We start from the raw sequence: 22,837 nt of genomic DNA, 5'->3' as shown, positions 1-22,837 counted from the left end.
ATACGCTGAATGAATGGAAATAAGTGTGGGTACAGATTTATAGATTCCCAGAAATACTATGGGGAGAGATGTGGGGCAAACAGTATAAGTTATCACTGTTACAGTGAGAATGCTATCGATCTAAGACAATACCACAAGTGGAACAACATTATATTTTATAGAGAAAGCACATAATACATGGTTTTTGCAATTGAAAGCCTGAATCTAATTAGCAACCTATTTCATAACCTCCACTTTTGCTGTAGAGTAGCTCACTGCAGTATCCGAAGACAGCGTGGCGACGATGGCGCTCGGTGCTGGTGTTTGATGAGTCTGCGTTAAATACGCGCCCAGGTCCGGTGCACACTGCACAAAAACAATATTAATTTTCCGAAACTCTGTAATTTTCTCCCATTGCGGCGTATAAGTTTGAAATTTGGTTCAAAGTTACCTACAACCTTCGTCCGTGGTGGTGCAAAAGCAAGCCGCCCTGCGACGTCACCCTCAGGCTACGTTTCAGATAGCAAGGTCCCGACACGTGGGAAAAACGGATAGAGCACAGACGTTCATGTGTGGTGTAAGGTGAGTTAACGACGTCACATATTGAAGTCTGCACCTGGCCGTGAGGTGCACATGGAGAGCCGAAGCAGTTAAGGCGACCGCTCACGTAAAGCACAAAATCTGTGTTCGAGTCCCTATCCGGCACCAATTGTCATGTCGTCATTCCCTTATACAGCTGATGGTTGTACGTATTCACTAATGCGAGTGCATTTGATGTATTTTCTGTTCCAGTCGTGAGTGATCCACTGGAAGAACGACTGTTGGCGGTAAGCCTCCGTGTGAGCTCAAATCTCTCTAATTTTACCCTCATGGTCACTGCGCAAGATATCGGTAGCAAGGAGCAATACGGCGGTACTTCTACGCAAGTACACTCTTGAAACATAAACAGTAAACCATGCTGTGCCGCAGAATGCCTCTCTTGTAGCGTCTGCCACCGGAGTTCACTGAGCACCTCCACGTCGCTTTCGCGTTTACTAAATGACCCCGCAACGAGTCGCGCTTCCCTTCTTTGAGTCTTCCCAGGTTCCTCTATCAAACCTACCTGATATGGACCCCGAACTGACGAGCAATATTAGGGAATAGGTAGAGCAAGGGTTTTGTAAGCTGCCTCCTTTGTGCGTGGAGTATATTTCCCGAAGATCCTTCCAAAGAATCTCAGTCTATCATCTGCGTTGCATGAGATTAGTTTTATTTGGAAGTTCCAGTTTCAGTTACTCCGTGAGCACACTCCTAGATCATTTTTGGCTGTGACTGCTTCGAATGACTGTTCTGTAAATGTGTAATCGTACAACAACGGGCCTCTCTGCCTATTTACGCGTAATAGGTTACATTTGTTTATGTTGTGAGTCAACAGCCAGTCCCTACACCAGGCGTCGATCCTTTGCAAGTCTTCCTGCATTTCGCTGCAATTTTCTAACGTTGCAACTTCTCTGTATACAGCAGCATCATTCGCGGAAAGCAGTACCAAGCTTCGAACGTGGCAATGTAGTTACACGGTGAAAAGCAGTGGTTCTATACCACTCCCATTGGATGCCCCTGAAGGTACTTTTACGCTTAATATTTGTCTCGGATGAGAAGTCATGCTGTTCTGTTTACTACAACTCTTCAGTCCGTTCACACAGCTGGCTTGACATTCCGTACGCTCGTAATTTGTTCATTAGTCATCAGTGCGGAACTCTAATCTAACGCCATCTGGGAGTCAACTAACATCCTCTACTCGCGGTTTTGCTGCACTCTGGGTCTCTTATTATTCAAATGCGTAGTACACCGCTACGTGTTAACACCGTAATTCGGCGGGACCAGTGTTTCTGTCGAACTGTATTGCTATTTGATTCGTTTTCGCTATTACGTTTGCTTAGTCTAGACCTGATAGCAATACGATACTGGCCTTATGTAGCTTTTTCTTCTTTTTGCATATAATTTCTCATGCGGCGAATTTGAACGCTGAATTCGAAGTATGGTTATGATACCAGTGACACAAATGTACGTTTTATGTCTATCGGCTTGAATACTGTTATGAGTGTAAGCTGACTTCTTGATTATACATAAATTGACTTCATTTTTATTATGCGCATTTTTAGAGCACAACATTAGTGTATAACGAAGAATTGAAATCATATTATTTTTATTTGGCTTTTTTAATTTATTTCATGACCTTGAGGTAAATAATCACTTCCTGAAGGCAAGTACAAAAACAGAAAAGTTTTAAATACGAATCATGCCACATAAAGCAGTTACAGTAAACAGAACGACACTGCAAATTTACAGTTAAAAGTTCATAGGGACGCGACTTATTACGTCGAAGCTAGCTCCAATCCTGCAGTAAAGCCGTCCAAATCTGCTTTGAAATATTTATGTTCACGAAACGCTCTTCTTATAAAGGTGTCAGCTTGATACTTTGATTCTCAATGGTACATTGCCTTTCAATTCTCCGTAAATCGTGAAATATTCAAACAGGCCACCAAATATGGTGAATGTGTGAAAAAATCCTGAAAAATCACTGGCAGTTTGGACAGTTGGCTCCAACGCTGCAAACCATCTCATTATGGTTAACGTATTTAAACCAGCAGCACACGTCGCAGTAGTTTTTAAGGGGGGTGCTTAACTTGCCTGTTCTATCGCATATTTGAGACACTGTAGCTAACTGAGAATAGCACGCGAAGAATAAAATACTCAGAAAACGTAGTGTCGCTGTGATTGTTACCATAGCAACACAGGTTATGAGCAACGCTTGCAATTGATAAGGCTACTGCGGTCCCGTGAAAGTCATTATTATGACTGTGAAACTGTTCAGTGACATGCAACCCTCTAAGCGCGGTCGGAACTGCGGAAGAAAAATGCGTCAAACCTGCAAAGCGCTTTGATTGAGCTATGAGATATACGTTACAAAACACATATTTTTATCATCAGCCCTTCGCTTCTTCATTTTCCCTCCTGTATACTTAAAACTCAACGTCTTCAATTATTTGCTGGAATTGTCCAATCTATGTCTAACCGTACAGGTTTTGGCCACAGCAGCACTCTCTAGTGCAGCGGAAGCTATTCCATGACGTCTTAAAACCATGCCCTGACATGCTATCCCTTCTTCTAGCTGCTGTTTTCTAGAAAGTTCTTTCCTCATAGGTTCTCAGACAACCTTCTTTACCGAGCGAGGTGGCGCAGTGATTAGCACACTGGATTCGCTTTCGGGAGGACGACGGTTCAATCCCGCGTCTGGCCATCCTGATTTAGGTTTTCCGTGATTTCTCTAAATCGCTTCAGGCAAATGCCGGGACGGTTCCTTTGAAAGGGCACGGCCGACTTCCTTCCCCATCCTTCCCTTATCTGATGAGACCGATGACCTCGCAGTTTGGTCTCTTCCTCCAAATCAACCCAACCCAACAACCTTCTTACTTCCCATCAGTGCACTTAGTTATCAGTCTCCTTCTCTAACATCACAACTCAGAACCTTCGATCCACTTCATTTTCTGTTTTTCCACAGTCTACGTTTCATTTCCAATCAGTTTTACTCTGCAGACGTACATTCTCAGGATTTACTTTCTCAAATTAAAGCTATGCTTGCTACAAGTCGTCTTTGAACGAGGAATGGCCGCTCTCTGTCAGGGGTAATTTTCTCCCATGTTAGCAGAATTCCTTCATTGTGATCTACATCGTGATTCTTTGTGTTCCGATATTAATCTTCTTGCCAATCTCATTTACACTCCTCCTCAGTACTTTCGTCTATAATTGTTTCATTTTCATTCCACATTCTGTGCTGAACAGACTGTTCATTCAGTTCAGCATACGCTATAATGATCCCGACTTTAAAAGAGGCAACGGTCTCAGTCAATTTTATCACTGATATCATTTCACCCTAAATTTTAATTCCACCTTTCCTTTATTTCGGCCATTGCCTTTCCACATGCAGGATGAGCAGTAAAAAAATAAGACTACATTCTTCCCTTCGTGAGAATGTCTCTCGTGCTTTACAGTCTTATTGCTTACTCTTGGTTCTTGTCTCCTTCTTATAGCGTATGTCTATTTTTCTAACTAGCGAACCCGCAATACTTCGCAATTGCTAAACACGTATGTGAATTGGATATACCTTCTAGTCTCCTTCTCCCACTTCTCTCTGCCTATCTCGTCCTCTCCCTCTACCCAACTCTTCTTCTCTCCACACTCTATCTATCTCCTCTCTCCCGTTTCAATGTCCATTTAATTCCTCTGCCCCCTCCCCTTTCCCCTCTGTCCACCACCTCTTCCCACCTTGTTCAGACCTTGACTGAGCCTTGTTATAGTCAACGAAACCTTGACTGCTCGATCAGTGAGGACTGTAGATTCAGTGATAGTATTTCGCAAAGCTTTAATTTGCAAGAGGGTAGAATTACAAAGTTTCAGTCGTTTCTGACTCCTTAGCAGTATTCTAACCGTAAACTGATAAACCATAAATAAAAATTCCCCGTACTCTGTGGAAACCGCTGCGAGGAGGAGGTATACACCGAGGTGACAAAAGTCATGGGATACCAACTAAAATAGTGTCGGTCCACCTATTACCGGAGTAGTGCAATAACTCGGCATGGACTCAACAGTCGTTGGGAATCTCCTACAAAAATATTGAGCTAGGTTGCCTCTATAGCCGTCCATAATTGCAGAAGTGCTGCCGGTGCATGACGTCGTGCACAAATTGACCTCTTGATTACATTCCACAAATGTTCGATGGGGTTCATGTCGGGCGATATGGGTGGCCAACTCATTCAACCGTAGTGGCCAGAATGTTCTTCAAACAACTACGAACAATTGCGGCCCGGTGAATGGCGTAGCTGTTTGGCAGCATGGAATCCATGTCTTGCTGCAGTTAGTCAATAAGTAGCCGAACATAATCATTTCCAATCAGTGATCAGTTCAATTGGACCAGAAAAGCTAACCCATTCCACGTGGACACAGCCCAACTTTACGAAACCATCACCAGATTCAATAATGCCTTGTTGACGACATGGGCCCATGGTTTCGTGGGGTCTCCGCCACACTCGAAGCATACCATCAGCTCTTGCCAACCGAAATCGATACTCATCCGATCAGGCCACGGTTTTCCAGTCGTCTAGGGCACAGCCGATATGATCGCGAGCTCAGAAGAGGCGCCGCAGGTGATGCAATGCTGTTGGCAAAAGCACTGGCGTCGGTCGTCTGCTGCCGTAGCCCATTGACGCCAATTTTCGCCGCACTGACCTAACGGATACGTCCATCGTAGGTTCCACATTGATTTCAGCGGTGATTTTACGCAGTGTTGCTTGTCTGTTAACACTGACAACTGCTATCGGTCGTTAAGTGAAGGTTGTCCGTAACTTCATTGTCCGTAGCCAGAAGTAATGCCTGAAATTTGGTATTAAGAGCACACTTTTGACACTGTGGATCTCGAAATATTGAAAGCCCTAAATATTTCCGGAATGGAATGTCCCATGCGTCTAACTTCAATTATCATTCCGCTTTCAAAGCCCGTTAAATCCCGTCGTGCGGCCATAATCACGTCGGAAACCTTTTCACATGAATCATCTGAGTTCAAATCATAGCTCAGCCAGTACATGCCCTTTTACACCTTGTGTACGCGATACTACCGGCATCTGTATATCTGCATATCGCTATCTAATTACTTTTGTCACCACTATAAATACACTGAAGCGCCAAGGAAACTAATATAGGCATGCGTATTCAGATACAGGGTGCTGCGGTTGGCAACGCCTATATACGACAATAAGTGCCTGGGGCAGTTGTTAGATCGGTTACTGCTGCTAAAATGGCAGCAGCAGTAACCGATCAAGATTTAACTGCATTTGAACGTGGTGTTTCAGTCAGCGCACGAGGGATGGGACACAGCATCTGCGAGGTAGCGATGAAGTGGAGATATTTCCTACGACCATTTCACGAGTGTACCGTGAATATCAGCAGTCCGGCAAAACATCAAATAGACGACATCGCTGCGGCCGAAAAAAGATCCTTGCAAGAACGGGACCAACGACGACTGAAGAGAATGGTTCAACGTTACAGAAGTGCAACCCTTCAGCAAATGGCTGCAGATTTCAATGCTGGGGCATCAACAAGTATCAGCGTGCGTACCAGTCAACAAAACATTGTCGATATGCGCTCTCGGCACCGAAGGCCCACTCGTGTACCCTTGATGACTGCAAGGCACAAAGCTTTACGCCTCGTCTGGGCCCGTCAACACCGACTTTGGTCTGTTGATGACTGGAACCATGTTGCCTTGTCGGGCGAGTCTCGTTTCAAATTGTATCAAGCGGATAGACGTGTGTGATATGGAGACAACCTCTTGAATCCATGGACCCTGTTTGTCAGCAGGGGATGTTCAAGCTGTTGGAGGTTCTGTAATGGTGTGGGGCGTGTGCAGTTGGAGTGATATGGGGACCCTGATACGTTTAGAAAAGTCTAGATACGACTCCGACTGGTGACACGTATGTAAGCATCCTGTTTCTTCACCTGCATCCATTCACTACCATTGCGCATTCCGACCGACTTGTGCGTCGCATATATACTGAAGAACCAAATACCTACTGGATCGCTTTCAGAAGCGACCTTCTAGTTATTTAAAAACAAGAAAGTATTCGAATGAAAATTTGTTAAAATTTCAAAGCAGTTGGTGATGAACTACGAAACTGAACAAATGAACTTTTACATTTTTATTTACATAGATAATATCAAACACTTCGCACCACATTACTTTGTCAGACTCTTTTCTAAGTCAACGAATACCATGAAGATACCTTGATTTTTCTTAAATCTTGCTTTCATTATGAAGCACAATGGCAGAACCATCTCTCTTTGGCTTCACCTTCGCTGTAGCCAAACTTTTCATCCAGTAGATCTTCAGTTTTATTTTCCACTCTTCTGTACATAAATCCGGTCAGAAATTTGATAGCATGAGCAGTCAAGCTATTTTTGCGAAAGTTTTACGCCATAAAATACTATCTTTCATATCAGGGCATTGTCTCTCAGTGCTATACGACATGGACTTGAATTGTACAATGGTTTTGTGGCGATTACGTCGTAAAAAATGGATTGAGATAATCTATCACTACAGGTGTTACAATCTCATAAACGCCTAGTTGCAGGCACTTGGAGTAATTAAAACTCATACAGACTTTACACACATCAGCAACAAAGTGACTTCCCATGTTGTAGCGCTGCGTCCAAGAAGGGGGGTTGCGCCGGCCCCGGACTGGATCCGCCCGGCGGGGCAACGTGAGGGCCGGTGAGTCGGCCTGCCGAGATGTGGATTTTAGGCGATTTCCCACATCCCAATATGTGAATACCGAGCTGGTACCCAAGTCCCACCACTCTTATGTGCTTCGAAAATATTTAGAAAAGCTTCTCCCACTTTCCGATGAAGAACGCTAGATGCTGACAGTTGGGATGCATATATTCAGGCCCAGGAAATGAGGGAGGGGGTTGTGGGAAGCATCCAACGATGCTTTAAATTAACAATGACAATAAAAACAAATGATTTCCAGTGGAGGCAAAGATAAGTTACGAATTTGATGGTACTGTGGGTGCGAACATAGCTCGGAATGGTAACTGGACTTCCAGAAAACAGTGGGAATATGTGGTAGGATGGATATAAAAGCATCCAATAATGACACAGAGATTCTCATATATTAAAGAATCTCACTAGAATCTAGCTATACTTATTCAAAAGAGTAACAGCCTGTCTGCAGAAAAGAAGGCTCTTGTATGCATAACCAGTCACACATACAAAATGACATCTTGAAACAAGCCTGAACGTGCTCACATAAGCATATAAAATTTAAAATAAAATTTAAAATTTTGTGACTTCTCATCAAAATTACAAATTACAAATTTGTATCCTGTCATCATTTCCTTTCAACTCGCAGAATAGTTATTCCAGTGTTGGGTTTTCTTTTTTATATCTTTAAGGACATCTTCCTAGTGATGACCGGCCTCCAGTTTTCCCTTGGATAATGATTTTCTCCGGCTTTTCTCCCAACATTCGAAATATGCACCCAAAGAACTTAAGGATCCTATAATTTTTTTGTGACGCCCTTGTTTCTGTAATTAAATCTTTTATAATGGAAGCATTAGATCTTTAAACTCATATTTGAAGTGTGTCAGTTTTCTTGTGGTAGATTTCTCTGATTGTCTGTATTTCTACATCATATAGGTTAACTGGAAATACTACCTACAGAAATATCTTTGCATTTATGTAGCCTATTATTCTTCTTTCCATTTCCTTAGTGCAGCAGTGAGTCTTACATATTATGGATGTAAGGCAGATAAAATGATCAATATTTTGTAACTCGCCAAATTCGTGGCTTATTCATCATGATCGCATTTCACAATTTCGCTCCTTTTTTTTAGCGCAAAACAGTTTTATTGCTTTCTGCTCCGTTTAGCCTAACTGTTCTTTAATTTCTATTTCAGAATTCATATGAATCTGTGACTGTTAGTTCGGAATCCTTCTTCTATTATATCCCCATTGCAGCCATCAAGACTTCTTCTGACTCTATAATCTCCGTTTGGGTTGAACAAGGCTCGTAATATTAGGAATATCAGCCAGATACACTGCCCTTTAAATAGCTTTTATTTTATATAAACCATTCACGGCCATTCATTGATGCCGATTTCGGCATATTGCCATCATCAGGTGCTCTGTAACTACATAAGTAAGCGATGGTCTTAATTTAATGGTCTGTAACTATGATCAGAGAAGTTATAATAAATGGTTAGGTTTTTTAACTTACATATAATATCGTTGCTGCCATGACCAGTCTTATTTTATAATTATTAGTTTCTCCTTATATACACGCGGGAGGCGTTTATCTGACTTTAGTTGGTCTTTATGTATGCTATTTTTCTCATGACAGCTTGGGTGACAGTGGATCAGCTATATTACATATCTACATGGTTATCTTTATAAATTAGTGATATGTGGAAATTCGATTGTTTCTTATTATTTTGATAGGTTTGGTTCTAATTATGTTTTTGTCTGGAATTTCTTTTAGCTTTGGGATTTTCATGTCATATTTCTATTTTTTTGTAATAATTTTGTTATTGTCTACGATTTATGTTGTTTTCTTGGTGTTATATCTTTGCTTTATACTCTTCATGTTGCTATCGCTGTTACTATGGATGTGTGTTATTTAGTGGCTTTTATTTATTACTTTACCTGTTTTCTTGATTTATAAGGTGGTAAAGTTTTCTATGTACTTTTTGTGCTTTGATCGGATTGTTCATTCAGTAAATTTGTGGAGTTGCTGTATGCATGTGAATATATCTCTATTTCCTCAAGGATGTTCATGAACGGTTCCTTTTGCGTAATATTGGGGATTCCTAGTTTATGGGTGTTACGTCGTGTTTTTCTGTTTGTAGATGCTGAAAAAATATAGATGGGTTGTTTTCACTTTCTTTGGTGTGCTCTTCAAATCTAATTTTGAAGTTTATACCGCTTTGTCTTATGTATAATTTGTGGCATGTATTACGTGAAACTATCTGAATGCCAGGGTTGTTGAGTATGGGAATTTTCGAGCTGTCTTCATGTGTTTTGTCTTTGAGCCTGTGTGTTTTGGTATGCCAAGGCGATATCGGTTTTGTTGAGTAATTTGTTAATTTTGTTTGAGATGTTTCCTAGATAAATTGTGGTTACATGTGTTGTTTTCTTCTTTTTTGTTGTGTCTATGTATAGTGATATTTTTTTGTATATTGGGTTGTTATAGACTGGTAATAGAATGCATCCTTGCCTATCGTCTTTGGAAGATTTAAAGGTTTTGTGTCACACATTTTCCAAACTCAATTAGACTCTGCGTGCGTATCCTTGAAAGAATAGAGTGATGATAAGGAAACTCCATAATATTAAGCATGTTCCGCAATCAAATCCCTTATAAATCAAAAATGTGCTGCTGTTCTAACCACGTCTAACGCGACAATCTACACTGAAGAGCCAAAGAAACTGGTACACCTGCCTAATATCGTGTAGGGCCCCCGCGACGTGGCATGTAATCACTAATGTCTGAAGTAGTACTGGAGGGAACTGACACAATGAATCCTGCAAGGTTGTCCATAAATCCATAAGACTACGAGGCGGTAGAGATCTCTTATGAACAGCACGTTGCTAGGCATCCAAGATACCCCCAATAATGTTGATGTCTGGGGAGTTTGATGGCCAGCGGAAGTGTTTAAACTCATAAAAGTGTTCCTGGAGCCAATCTGTAGCAATTCTGAAAGTGTGTTGCACTGTCCTGCTTGAATTGCCCAAGTCCATCGCAGTGCAAAGTGGACATGAATGGATGCAGATGATCAGACAGAATGCTTACATACGTGTCACCTGTCAGAGTGGTATCTAGACGTATCAAGGATACCGTATCACTCCAACTGCACACGCTCCACACCATTACAGAGCCTCCACCAGCTTGAACAGTCCCCTATTGACATGCAGAGTCAATGGATTCAAACGAGACTCGTCCGACCAGGCAACATGTTTCCAGTCATCAACAGTCCAATGTCGGTGTTGACGGGCCCAGGCGATGCGTAAAGCTTTGTGTCGTACAACATCAAGGGTACACGAATGGGCCTTTGTCTTCGAAGGCCCATATCGATGATGTCTCGTTGAATGGTTCGCACACTGACTCTTATTGATGTCCCGGCACTGAATTCTGCAGCAATTCGCGGAAGGTTGAACTTCTGTCGCATTGAACCATTCTCTTCAGTCATCGTTGTCCCCGTTCTCCCAGGATCTTTTTGCGGCCACTGCGATGTCGGAGATTTTATGTTCTACCAGATTCCTGATATTCACGGTCCATTCGTGAAATGGTACTACATGAAAATTTCCACTTCATCGATACCTCGGAGATACTGTGTCCCATCGCTCGTACGTCGATTATAACACCATGTTCAAACTTACTTAACTCTTGATAATCTGCCATTGTAGCAGCAGTAACCGATCTAACAACTGCGCCAGACACTTGTTGTCTTATATAAGCATTGCCGACCGCAGGGCTGTATTCTGCCTGTTCACATCTCTCTGTATTTGAACACGCATGCCTATACCAGTTTCTTTGGTGTTTCAGTGTAGTTCAAGATGGGTGGGTCGAGCACAGCCTGTACATTGGCCTCCACGATGACCTGACAACAATCCTCTGGATTGATCTACCTGGGGTTATTTCAGAAGTGAAATTAGCACTCCCGTTGCTACAGATGAACTGGAGCAGCGAATTAAATACTCTTGTCAAGGTTTAAGAGATGATCAGGGGGTGTATGAAAGAATTCTTGACCCACTGTAGAGACACTACACTATTCTTTTCAAATTTGTGGACGGCGCGTGTAACTCCTCCTTTAACGGTAGAAGCATACAGAAAGATGCTGAAATAGAAATGTGTTTCTCGTTAAGACAGGCTATTGGTGAAGTGTTCAGCTCAATTAGATGGGGAGTTCGTCAAAATGTTTGCTTTACAAATGCAATTTTAGTAACTAGAGCAATACTTCATACTGAAGCCCATGCAAGCATCTCGTTTGCGGACCAAGATCACTATGCAGGCTCGGAATCACATTCACAATTATCCTGCATGCATCTCGTTTGCGGACAAAGTCTACTTACAAGCTTTTTGTACTATCGTCGTTTACTTTCACCGCCATGAGTTTTCGCTATTAAGGGTGTCTCTCCTAAGAGTCGTCAGACGAATTTTCTCTGTGGTTTCGGCAGATATTTCAATTTCATTTTTGCCATGTGTAGCTGCAGTCAGCCCAAAAAAATGACGTGCGACGCGTCTCTAATGCTACACCCAGTGTCGACGGAGAACATTTTTAAAGCGGAGTTTTATGTGCGCATTCGATAAGGCGGTTCGAAATTAGTTTAGTGCGACATTCGTTTTAACCATTGCATTAACAAGGATAATAAAACTCCAGGAATAACGAGAATTCCAGCAGTGACAGCACCGCCCCGGCCCGCGCTTTCAGCTACTGCCATGCATCAATGTTACTCAGTCTCTGCTGGAATACTAATTATTCATCGTATTCTAGTGTCCCTGTTAGTACATACCGAGAAAACAAGTATCGCAATAGATTAATTCGGGATCGCCTTATCGAGTGGGCAGGTAAAAAAGTCATTTCATCTGTTACGGGAAACCAACCGATGCTCTCCGTTGGCACTCGGCATCGCATAAGATGTGGCGGGCAGTGTTCTTCCGGGCTAGTGCGAGCTACACATTGCAGAAACGAAATTTCAAGTACCTGCGTAAACACCAGAGAAAATCATTCTGACGGCTCTTAGGAGAGACAGGGTGTATAATTTTTTTATACAGCCGTCCACCAAATCTGTTTGCTCGATACCTGGCATAGAACCTCTGGCTGCAGTTTTCGTAAATAAAGCAGGCTTCATTTTATAAAGAATTTTCTGTCCGTCAAGCATTTTTCATTCTATTTTTAATTTCCACAGCAGTTTCCGAATGTTGGAACTCCATTTCTATTGAAGTGCTATACTGAAAATGGAATTGCAGTATTCCGAAAGAGATAAGCAAATAAATTTCTGCAACCGCTTGCAATAACAAAAAAAAATCTTTTCGATAAATTTCCGTTATATTCGCTCTCTAGTTGACAAAACGTCCCTGGCCGTGTGCGATTTTGTAGAAGAAACAACAAACGCATGTGAAAACCGCTCCAAGCGACATTTCAAAGCCCTTGCACGTCCTCCCGTGAATTCTCCACTTTGCATTTCGCGGAAAGAGCGGGGGCGGTGGTGACAGGTGTCAGGCGTCAGCTTTGGCGCGCTTCTTTGTGAGTGCCCTGTAGGCAGGCGGTGGGTAGCTCTGGGTGCTGCGGTGTGGCGTCTGGCGCACTGCGGTGGAAATCTGCTCGCTATTAGCTCCAGCTGTACGCGCTGTTGGCTCCTGCGAATGTGCAGCCACGGTGAACAGACTTCTCGGTCGCCGTTAGCGTGGTCTTTAGCGGGAGCGGCGTCGCCTGAGCGAGCAGTGTACCGCGCCACAGTTTTACATCCGGCCGCGTCCCGTATCCAGGGTGTCTTCGGCGAATTCTGTCGGACGTCTGCTGGGTCCGCCGCCGTTCTCAAGCAAAGGCTGCTACAGGCCATACATTGTTATGTTACGCCCTGGACTGAACGCAGACCAGCAATAGTTGGTCTTGGACGCTTGCCTGCTTACCAAGTGTTTCAGAGAGTTTCGCATACAAATCTAAGCAAATTACGAAGTGGTGACCGATTTGTAATCTCTAGGTACGAATTGAATGTACTAAAATGGACAACTCCGCCGACCGCGGTGGCCATGCGGTTCTAGGTGGTTCAGTTCGGAACCGCGTGACTGCTACGATCGCAGGTTCGAATCCTGCCTCGGGCATGGATGTGTCTGATGTTCTTAGTTTAGTTAGGTTTAAGTAGTTCTAAGTTCTAGGGGACTGATGACCTCAGATGTTAAGTCCCATAGTGCTCAGAGCCATTTGAACCATTTCTCTTTTTTTTTTACTCTGAAACGTGAAAAATCACCTTCGTTTTTCACAGCCGCTATGATCTTGTTTAAGATTAAAATCATGGTAATTAGTCGTCCATAAATGACAGGAACATGAGGAACACGACTGATAATTAAATATAAATAAGTTACCTGAGTCAGTCGTTTATTGTACCATTACGAGGTTCAATGGTTCACACCCTCAGCTTCAGATGGATGATTGCGCGGACGCACATTTGGTGTTACTGCAGAGTACAGACACCTTCTGACACACCTTCCACAGTGATTGGCCAAATACAAAACACGAAACGTTTCCTTTCTTGTTGGTGTTCAATTTCTTTTCAAACGGCACTGCTAAAGTTAAAAACATAAATTTGCAAGACAAACACGTACCTACAGGTAAAGTAGAATCGGAAAGGTGCTGCATAATGGCATTTGTTGTATAATCTCTTCACTGTACATGATTTTAATTTACTTGTAAGTAAAATAAATGGTTCAAATGGCTCTGAGCACTATGGGACCTAACATCAGAGGTCATCAGTCCCCTAGAACTTAGAACTACTTAAACCTAACTAACCTAAGGACATCACACACATCCATGCCCGAGGCAGGATTCGAACCTGCGACCGTAGCGGTCGCGTGGTTCCAGACTGTAGCGCCTAGAACCGCTCGGCCACTCCGGGCGGCTGCGTGTAAGTAAACATTACTCTTGCAAACTTAGGCTTTAACTTCAGTAAAGCCATTTCTGAAAGAAAAATGGTCGCCCACAAAAGACGAATCAAAACCCGTTGTTTTTACGACAGAGCTTATACCGTAAAATAGTAGTGTTCGTCATCATGTATGAAGGAAATCCATTTTATATTTCATGTTTTATTTTTCGTATTGAAATCATTATGGTGAACTTACAGATATGTTGAAAAGTGCGGTAAACCAAAGTGGAACAGAAATATTTAAGTAATATACAGTATAGAAATTCATACTACACAGTATTTTGCAGTCTGTAGTACTCAAATGAAAAATCATATTACACAGTTCGTTTTTTAAAATTTGTTGGTTGAAATTTTTCTTTAATTAAGATTTGGCAGTAAAAATCTTATACTCTCACGGTTATCCTTATGTTACATTCCCTTACAATGCTTTTAAAGGGAACATAACACTTCCGTTCAGTCCGCCCCCGGTAGCTGAGTACCATAAAATGTGGACTGCTTTTCATAGACTTCCATAAGGCATTTGATCAAATTAAGCACAAATACCTGACAGACAATGCGCCGAATGGACTTCCTGCCAAAAACCATCGACATCATCAAGAACATGGCAATGGGTGTTACTGCACAAATCTCCGTTAACTGTCAACTGACAAAACAAATTTAAATAAAAGGGGGTGTTACCCAAGGAAGCCCTTTATCCATGCTCCTGTTCGTTATATCGCTGAAACCTTTCCTGAGACAGCTACAGCACAGGCTGACAGGCATTACCATTCAAGGAACAAAGACCGTGGTAGGTGTTTACGCGGACGATGTAGGCGTAATCATCAGAGACCAAACAGATGTGACACAACTAGAGATGGTACTTGCAAAATACTGTTCCGCATCAGGTGCGAGGGTGAATGAAAACAAAAGTAAATTTCTAAATATAAAGCAGCTTGCTAACTTGTGCATTGAGTGGGCGAACCATGTTAATGAACACAAAGCTCTTGGAATGGCATTGACAACTCCCCTTTTAAAAATGATAGCCATAAATTGGCGGGAGGTGGCAAGAAAAATCAAGGGAGCTTTCATTGAAAACTGCCAACGTAGCATAGACCAGTTCCAGAGAATACTGTTTATCAACACGTATATTTTATTCAAGGCCTACTACATAGCACAGGTTCTCCCCATTCCATCAATGGTGGCGAAGACGATCATGTCCACCTTAGCAAAGTTCGTGTGGAAAGGGGAATTGTTTCGAGTGCGGGTGAAGACAGCACTTTTGGATCCAAGCAATGGAGGAATGGGTCTAACCGACATCAAGTCTAAAGCGATGGCATTGTCTCTCAAACGAACATGGAGCATACTGTGTAACGATCCAGGGTGCATTACAGCAAAACTATACGATATTGTCAGGCCAGAAAGTGTAGAGCCGCCGATAAATATAAAAAAAAAAGTTTTAAGCTAAAATACATTAGGGAGTATTATCTTGAACAAGTTATCTCATCAAAAAGCTTTTAAACTCCAAAAACGTTACAACAACGGCGATTTCAGCTGAAAGACGGAAACATGAAATGAAAAATAACATAGAAACTAAATATGCTGGAATAGCATGGAATGTGGCCTGGAAAAACATCAGTAGTGATGTACTTTCGTCTGACGTGAGAACAGCGTGGTACAAGGTAATCAATAACATCATCAGCACTAATGAGCGTCTCTTTGCCATCGGTTTAAGTGACACAAACCTCTGCAGCAAATGCAACCTCGTTGATAGTGTGCCTCATCGTTACACATGTGGAGATCAGATTATCAACTGGAGGTGGACCAGGGAGAAAATTGCTTAAATAACAAGAACTTCAGCAAACAATGTACCGATTAACATTTTCTTCAGACCAGAGGAAAGTCACTACCCTCAGGCAAAAAATAACGCCGTGATTTGGTTAATGGGCAAATATACAAGTTACGTTTTTAACAATATTTGGAGCGATGAACATATTGAATACAAGATGTATTTGGAAAATGAATTTGAGAAAACACTTAAATATCAGAATCACAATAAGAAATATGGTAAGATGCTCCGAATTGTCTTCAACAGAATGGGTATAGGTTAGGAACTGGATTCCTAGTAGAGAGGGAATGGGTTGGGTCACGTTCCCGACCCTAACCTTACCTGCAAGTCACCCATGAAAAATACATCAGTAGTACAGCAGATACAAGAATATGGCTTGACTTGTGGACCAGCCACGATCGTTAATTCCCTGCGCAGATTACTTCCAGCTCTGGCTCGCCTCCCTTCTCTCAGACTAGCGCACTGCGCGCAACACTGTACCAACATGTTTGCACGTTCTCGTTATATGTGTATTATTGAAGATATATTTCAATAATAAAAAGTTTATTTAGAGTGTGGAACACATCAGTTTTGTTAACTTCATCTCATTATCCACCCAAACGCATAATTGCTAATTCTAATTACAATCTGTAAACCATACAATTCAACCCGGAGAGGGATTCATTACTGCCTTTGTGTGCTCCTCTCGGACGGTGGAAGTGTCCTTGTTTGTTTTATTAAACAAACGCTCGGCGAAATTAATTTTCACATCTGTGGCGTGAGAGTGTATGCTTCAAATCCTGCGATTAAACTGATCGTTTTATGCAAATAACTCGTCCACATCTCACTGACTGCCGTACGGCGGATTGTTTTAACTATATAACATCCCTGTGTAATGTCGGAATATCGAAAGTGGTAGCTGTTTTGCCCGCAATTTCATTCAGAAGGAACCTCAGTACGGTGTGGGCCTACATAAGAATTGCACAAAAGTATGAAAATGCCTCGGGAAAATGTAGACTTGCACATATAAATGCAGTTGCCAGCCAAGACTGTAGGTCGCGCTCTTGTATTTCATGAGGAACGGCCACATGAACGATGTCCTCATTATGTTGTAAATGTCAGCTGTCGTCAGAATAGTGTCTACATCTACATCTACGTTTATACTCCGCAAGCTACCCAACGGTGTGAGGCGGAGGGCACTTTGCGTGCCACTGTCATTACCTCCCTCTCCTGTTCCAGTCGCGTATGGTTCGCGGGAAGAACGACTGCCGGAAAGCCTCCGTGCCCTCTCGAATCTCTCTAATTTTACATTCGTGACCTTCTCGGGAGGTATAAGTAGGGGGAAGCAATATATTCGATACCTCATCCAGAAACGCACCCTCTCGAAACCTGGACAGCAAGCTACACCGCGATGCAGAGCGCCTCTCTTGCAGAGTCTGCCACTTGAGTTTATTAAACATCTCCGTAACGATATCACGCTTAACAAATAACCCTGTGACGAAACGCGCCGCTCTTCTTGGGATCTTCTCTATCTCCTCTGTCAACCCGACCTGGTACGGATCCCACACTGATGAGCAATACCCAAGTATAGGTCGAACGAGTGTCTTGTAAGCCACCTCCTTTGTTGATGGACTACATTTTTTAAGGACTCTCCCAATGAATCTCAACCTGGCACCCGCCTTAGCAACACTTAATTTTATATGCTCATTCCACTTCAAATCCTTCCGCACGCATACTCCCAGATATTTTACAGAAGTAACTGCTACCAGTGTTTGTTCCGCTATCGTATAATCATACAGTACACGATTCTTCTTTCTATGTATTCGCAATACATTAAATTTGTCTATGTTAAGGGTCAGTTGCCACTCCCTGCACCAAGTGCCTATCCGCTGCAGATCTTCCTGCATTTCGCTACAATTTTCTAATGCTGCATCTTCTCTGTATACTACAGCATCATCCGCGAAAAGCCGCATGGAACTTCCGACACTATCTACTAGATCATTTATATATATTGTGAAAAGCAATGGTCCCATTACACTCCCCTGTGGCACGCCAGAGGTTACTTTAACATCTGTAGACGTCTCTCCATTGAGAACAACATGCTGTGTTCTGTTTGCTAAAAACTCTTCAATCCAGCCACACAGCTGGTCTGATATTCCGTAGGCTCTTACTTGGTTTATCAGGCGACAGTGCGGAACTGTATCGAACGCCTTCCGGAAGTCAAGGAAAATAGCATCTCTCTCTCATGAACAAATAAAGCGATTTGGGTCTTACACGATCGCTGGTTCCGGAATCCATGTTGATTCCTACAGAGTAGATTCTGGGTTTCCAGAAACGACATGATACGCGAGCAAAAAACATATTCTAAAATTCTACAACAGATCGTCGTCAGAGATATAGGTCTATAGTTTTGCGCATCTGCTCGACGACCCTTCTTGAAGACTGGGACTACCTGTGCTCTTTTCCAATCATTTGGAACCTTCCGTTCCTCTAGAGACTTGCGGTACACGGCTGTTAGAAGGGGGGCAAGTTCTTTCGCGCACTCTGTGTAGAATCGAATTGGTATCCCGTCAGGTCCAGTGGACTTTGCTCTGTTGAGTGATTCCAGTTGCTTTTCTATTCCTTGGACACTTATTTCGATGTCAGCCATTTTTTCGTTTGTGCGAGGATTTAGAGAAGGGACTGCAGTGCGGTCTTCCTCTGTGTAGCAGCTTTGGAAAAAGGTGTTTAGTATTTCAACACCAAAACAACACGAAGGAAGTACCATAAACAGGAACTGCAGGGCGAGCTGGAATTCCAAAACCACTAGTCAATGGGTCAAATGCCCGCATGGGGAAATCATTCTGCCGAAGCTGTCTTGAACTGCGGAGCAGTAGAAAAAGTCATTTGGTCAGATGAGTCTTCTTTCATTCGGTTTCCAGTTTCTGGTCGATTTTAAGTCCCAAAACTGAAGCTTGGCGGGGTTTCGGTGATAATTTGGGGAGCCATATCGGTGGTATTCTGTGAGTCGCATTACTATCTACCAGCTCTCGTTATAGCCAAGTATTAAGTGACTACTTTGGTTGATCAGGCCCATCCCCTTGCACAGTGTTTGTTCCCCAGTGGTAGAACTGTGTTCCAAACGACAGGATCCCTGTTCACACACCTCGCATCGTCCAAGACTGATTTTCTGAAGACGAGGATGAACTGTCCCATCTCTCCTGGCCACCACAATGAACAGAGCTCAGTATTGTTGTGGTCTGCTTTGTAGAGTAGAGTGCGTGATCGTTATCCACCTCCATTATCATAACTAGAACTTGTCATTGGTTTGCAGGAATAATGATACACGATTCCATTGAAAACCACGTCTATCTTTGAGATGAGGCACCGAACCAGTGTGACTGAATTATATCCACACCCCCACGCACACACACACACACACACACACACACACACACACTGTATCTTACATCCAAATAGGTCTGTTCACCTCTTAAAAATGCGTTACGAAAAAATTCTAGACTTTGATGGTTTCTTCAATGACCGATTCAAATGCTTTGAACAAAAATCATAAAATCCTAGCGGAATCATGGTATCAGTCTTTAACAATTTGTTGTGGAAACTAACGTATAGAATCTAGTTGCTTTGGTGAAGTATTTCTGGCTGTTGGGTTATTTCCTTCTGGTCAACCGACGAACCGCCGCACCGCGAAACAGCACCCGGCAGTGTGTCTCAGACAGTATTTAGCAAGGGGGTACGTAACTGTTATCACTCACTAAAATAAGGAAAATAGCTTCTCGATAAGTGGTAGAGTACAAAGTAAAATAATTTCTCGACGTACTCTATTCTTTTCTATTGAGGCTGTTTTTTATTAAACTATGTTCATTTCAACAAAATTCGAAGAATTAATCAGAACAAGAGTTAGCCATTATGGTGTCTCGTAAAGTTTGCCATGGAGCTTTGAAAGTGTTAAATATGAAAGCACAGTATGTCAGCCCAGCACCATTTCACGCCTCGATAGCGTATAGTGAAATGAAAACTGCGCTCAGTCCCGGCTCTCACTTACAACACACTTCTAGCCTCTCTTGCACATATTTCACAGCATACACAGGTCCGAAAGAATAGACACCATGCATTCACTTGATTCCGCGTAATTTCCCGATGCTGCTGACATCAGTAATTCCATTCCTTCCCCCCCCCCCCCACCCCCCATCTACCTTTAATTTACGTATAACAGAACTAACTATCATAAATGGCTTTCGAATCGTATCAAGAAGAACTACATTATTTAATGGTGCTTTGGCAGAACAGTAAAAACAAAATCAGAGTTTTCTCTACACAGTATTGTCCTCGCACCTTTGTAGTTCTTGTTTTGAGCTCTGAAACCCGGTCCGAAAATTGGTTTGGTGTTGTTCCCTCAGTAGTCTATTCTGTGCTAGTTACTTCAGCCTATATCCAGTTGGATCTGCTTACTGTACTTAAGCCTTAGAGGCTTGATCTATACAATTTCCCCCTTCCCTCAATTACCAATTTAACTAATTATTGCCGGCCAGAGTGGCCGAGCGGTTCTAGGTGCTACAGTCTGGAACCGCGCGACCGCTACGGTCGCAGGTTCGAATCCTGCCTCGGGCATGGATGAGTGTGATGTCCTTAGGATAGTTAGGTTTAAGTAGTTCTAAGTTCTAGGGGACTGATGACCAAAGAAGTTAAGTCCCAAAGCGCTCAGAGCCATTTGAACCATTTTTTTAACTAATTATTGATTATTGACTTCTGCCCTATCGACTTATCGCTTTTTTCGTTAAATTGCGCCCCAAAATCTCTTTTCTCTTCAACCTCTTTTGTAGCAATGCGGTTTAACCAACAAATTTTCTACATACTTCTGTAATACCTCATTTTAAAAAATTCTAATTTCCTCTTCTTTGCTCTAGTTTTTGGGCACATTTCATCTCCATATAAGGCTACACTTAAAGTCAAATAATTTCAGCAAATGCTTTCTAACTCTTAAATTGATATTCAATGTTAATAAATTTTGTTGCTTCAGAAACGTTTCTCTTGCTGCTGCTAGTCTGTGCCATAAATCCTCTTTACTTCGGTCATCAACATTTATGTGACATCTCAAACTTAAATATAAATTTTCCTTTTTGGAAAAAAAACGCCCAGAAACTAATTAACTCAAACAACTGATATTCCTAGAAATACGAGATGATGTTGTTGATCCTCAACACTGCGTGGTCATGCAGTCATCCGTTGTAGCACCATAACGAAGAATCAACAGGGGGTGGGGGAGGTAGGTTTCAGTATAACATTCTTCTGCAGGATGCGATGCATCAGCGTGAAAGAAATAATCTCTGCAATTACTGTAGCTTTGTCAGAAAATACGTGAAGTTGTGTATCGAGAAGTGTTATAAACTGAAGAAATCGAGAGAGAATGTAAAATTCTGCGTATAGAAATTTTTAACACCTAAATTTGAACGCACACGTGCGTATCTGCATGTGTGCGAGTGTGTGTGTGTGTATGTGTGTGTGTGTGTGTGTGTGTGTGTGTGTGTGTGTGTGTGTGTGAGACACAGCGAGATTAAATGCAAGTAAATGATAGTTGGTAATTGGTACAAGGAGCAAATATCTTGAGACACAAATGTTGACTGCTGCAGGTATCCGCATGCTGGACCAGCCCTACATGACGGACCTGATTGAGGCCAATTCGATGGGCCACGAGCCGAACCTGATCGACATCTACAGCGCCTCCTGGGGGCCCACGGACGACGGCAAGACGGTGGATGGGCCGCGCAACGCCACCATGCGAGCCATCGTCCGGGGCGTCAACGAGGTGAGTCGTTTCTCTCACCAGCCGCTCAAATCCCTTACACATTTTCTCGAGTTGTAGTAACAGTCCAGACTCTTTTTAGCAAACGCGGAGTCCAACAACTTTCACCTATCTCTGAATAACATTTTATACACTCAGGTGACTAACGTCATTGGATACCTACTAATACTGTGTCGGACATCCTTTTGCCCAGCGTAGTATTTGGAAGTCCCCTGCAGAAATATTGAGGCTTGCTGCGTTTATAGCCGTCCAAAATTGCGTAAGTGTTGACGGTGCAGGCTTTTTGCACGAACTGATCTCTCGATTGTGTCCCATAAATGTTCGTTGGGATTTATATCAGGTAATGTGAGTGGGCAAATCACCCACTCGAACTGTCCAGGATGTCCAAACCAATCGCGAACAGCTGTGGCCTGATGAGATGCCGCATTGTCATCCATCAAAATTCCATTGTTTTTTGGAAACATGAAGTCCATGAATGGTGGCAGATGGTCTCCAAGTAGCCGAACATAATCATTCCAGTCAATGAAAGTTTCAGTTGGATCAGAGAGTCCAGAACATTCCACGTAAACACAACCCACACCATTATGGTGCCAACACCCAATCATCTGACAAGGCCACGATCTTCCAGTCGTCTAGGATCCAACCGATATGATCATGAGCCCATAAGACGCGCTGCAGGCGATGTCGTGCTGTTAGCAAAGGTACTCATATCGGTCATCTGCTGCCATAGCCCATTACCGCCAAATTTTGCAGCACTGTTCTAACGACACGTTCGTCGTACGTCCCACATTGATTTCCGTCGTTATTTCACACAGTGTTGTTTGTCTGTTACCACTGACAACCCTAGACAAACTCCGCTGTTCTGTGCCGTTCAGCGAAGGCTGTCGGACACAGCGTGGCCTGTGGTAACAGGTAATACCTGAAATTTCGTTTCATCGGCACGCTCTTGACACTGTGGATCTCGGAATACTGAGTATCCTAACGATCTCCGAAATTGAATCCCCCATGCTTGTAGCTCCAACTA

The 22,837-nt window shown here is 42.7% G+C and overlaps 1 protein-coding gene across 1 annotated transcript in view; it reads left to right on the top strand.

Moving 5' to 3' along the window:
• The window catches only part of LOC124613600 (neuroendocrine convertase 2), a 1,535,239-nt gene that overhangs the window by 1,297,756 nt on the left and 214,646 nt on the right, over nucleotides 1-22,837 (top strand). The window contains exon 8 of the mRNA XM_047142315.1: nucleotides 21,641-21,816. Within this exon, the coding sequence (XP_046998271.1) occupies nucleotides 21,641-21,816 (176 nt within the window). The remainder of the gene's footprint in view (nucleotides 1-21,640; nucleotides 21,817-22,837) is intronic.

Source organism: Schistocerca americana, chromosome 4, assembly GCF_021461395.2.
Source record: "Schistocerca americana isolate TAMUIC-IGC-003095 chromosome 4, iqSchAmer2.1, whole genome shotgun sequence".
NCBI classification, from domain to species: Eukaryota; Metazoa; Arthropoda; class Insecta; order Orthoptera; family Acrididae; genus Schistocerca; species Schistocerca americana.
This window is presented reverse-complemented; position numbering and strand designations above follow the sequence as displayed.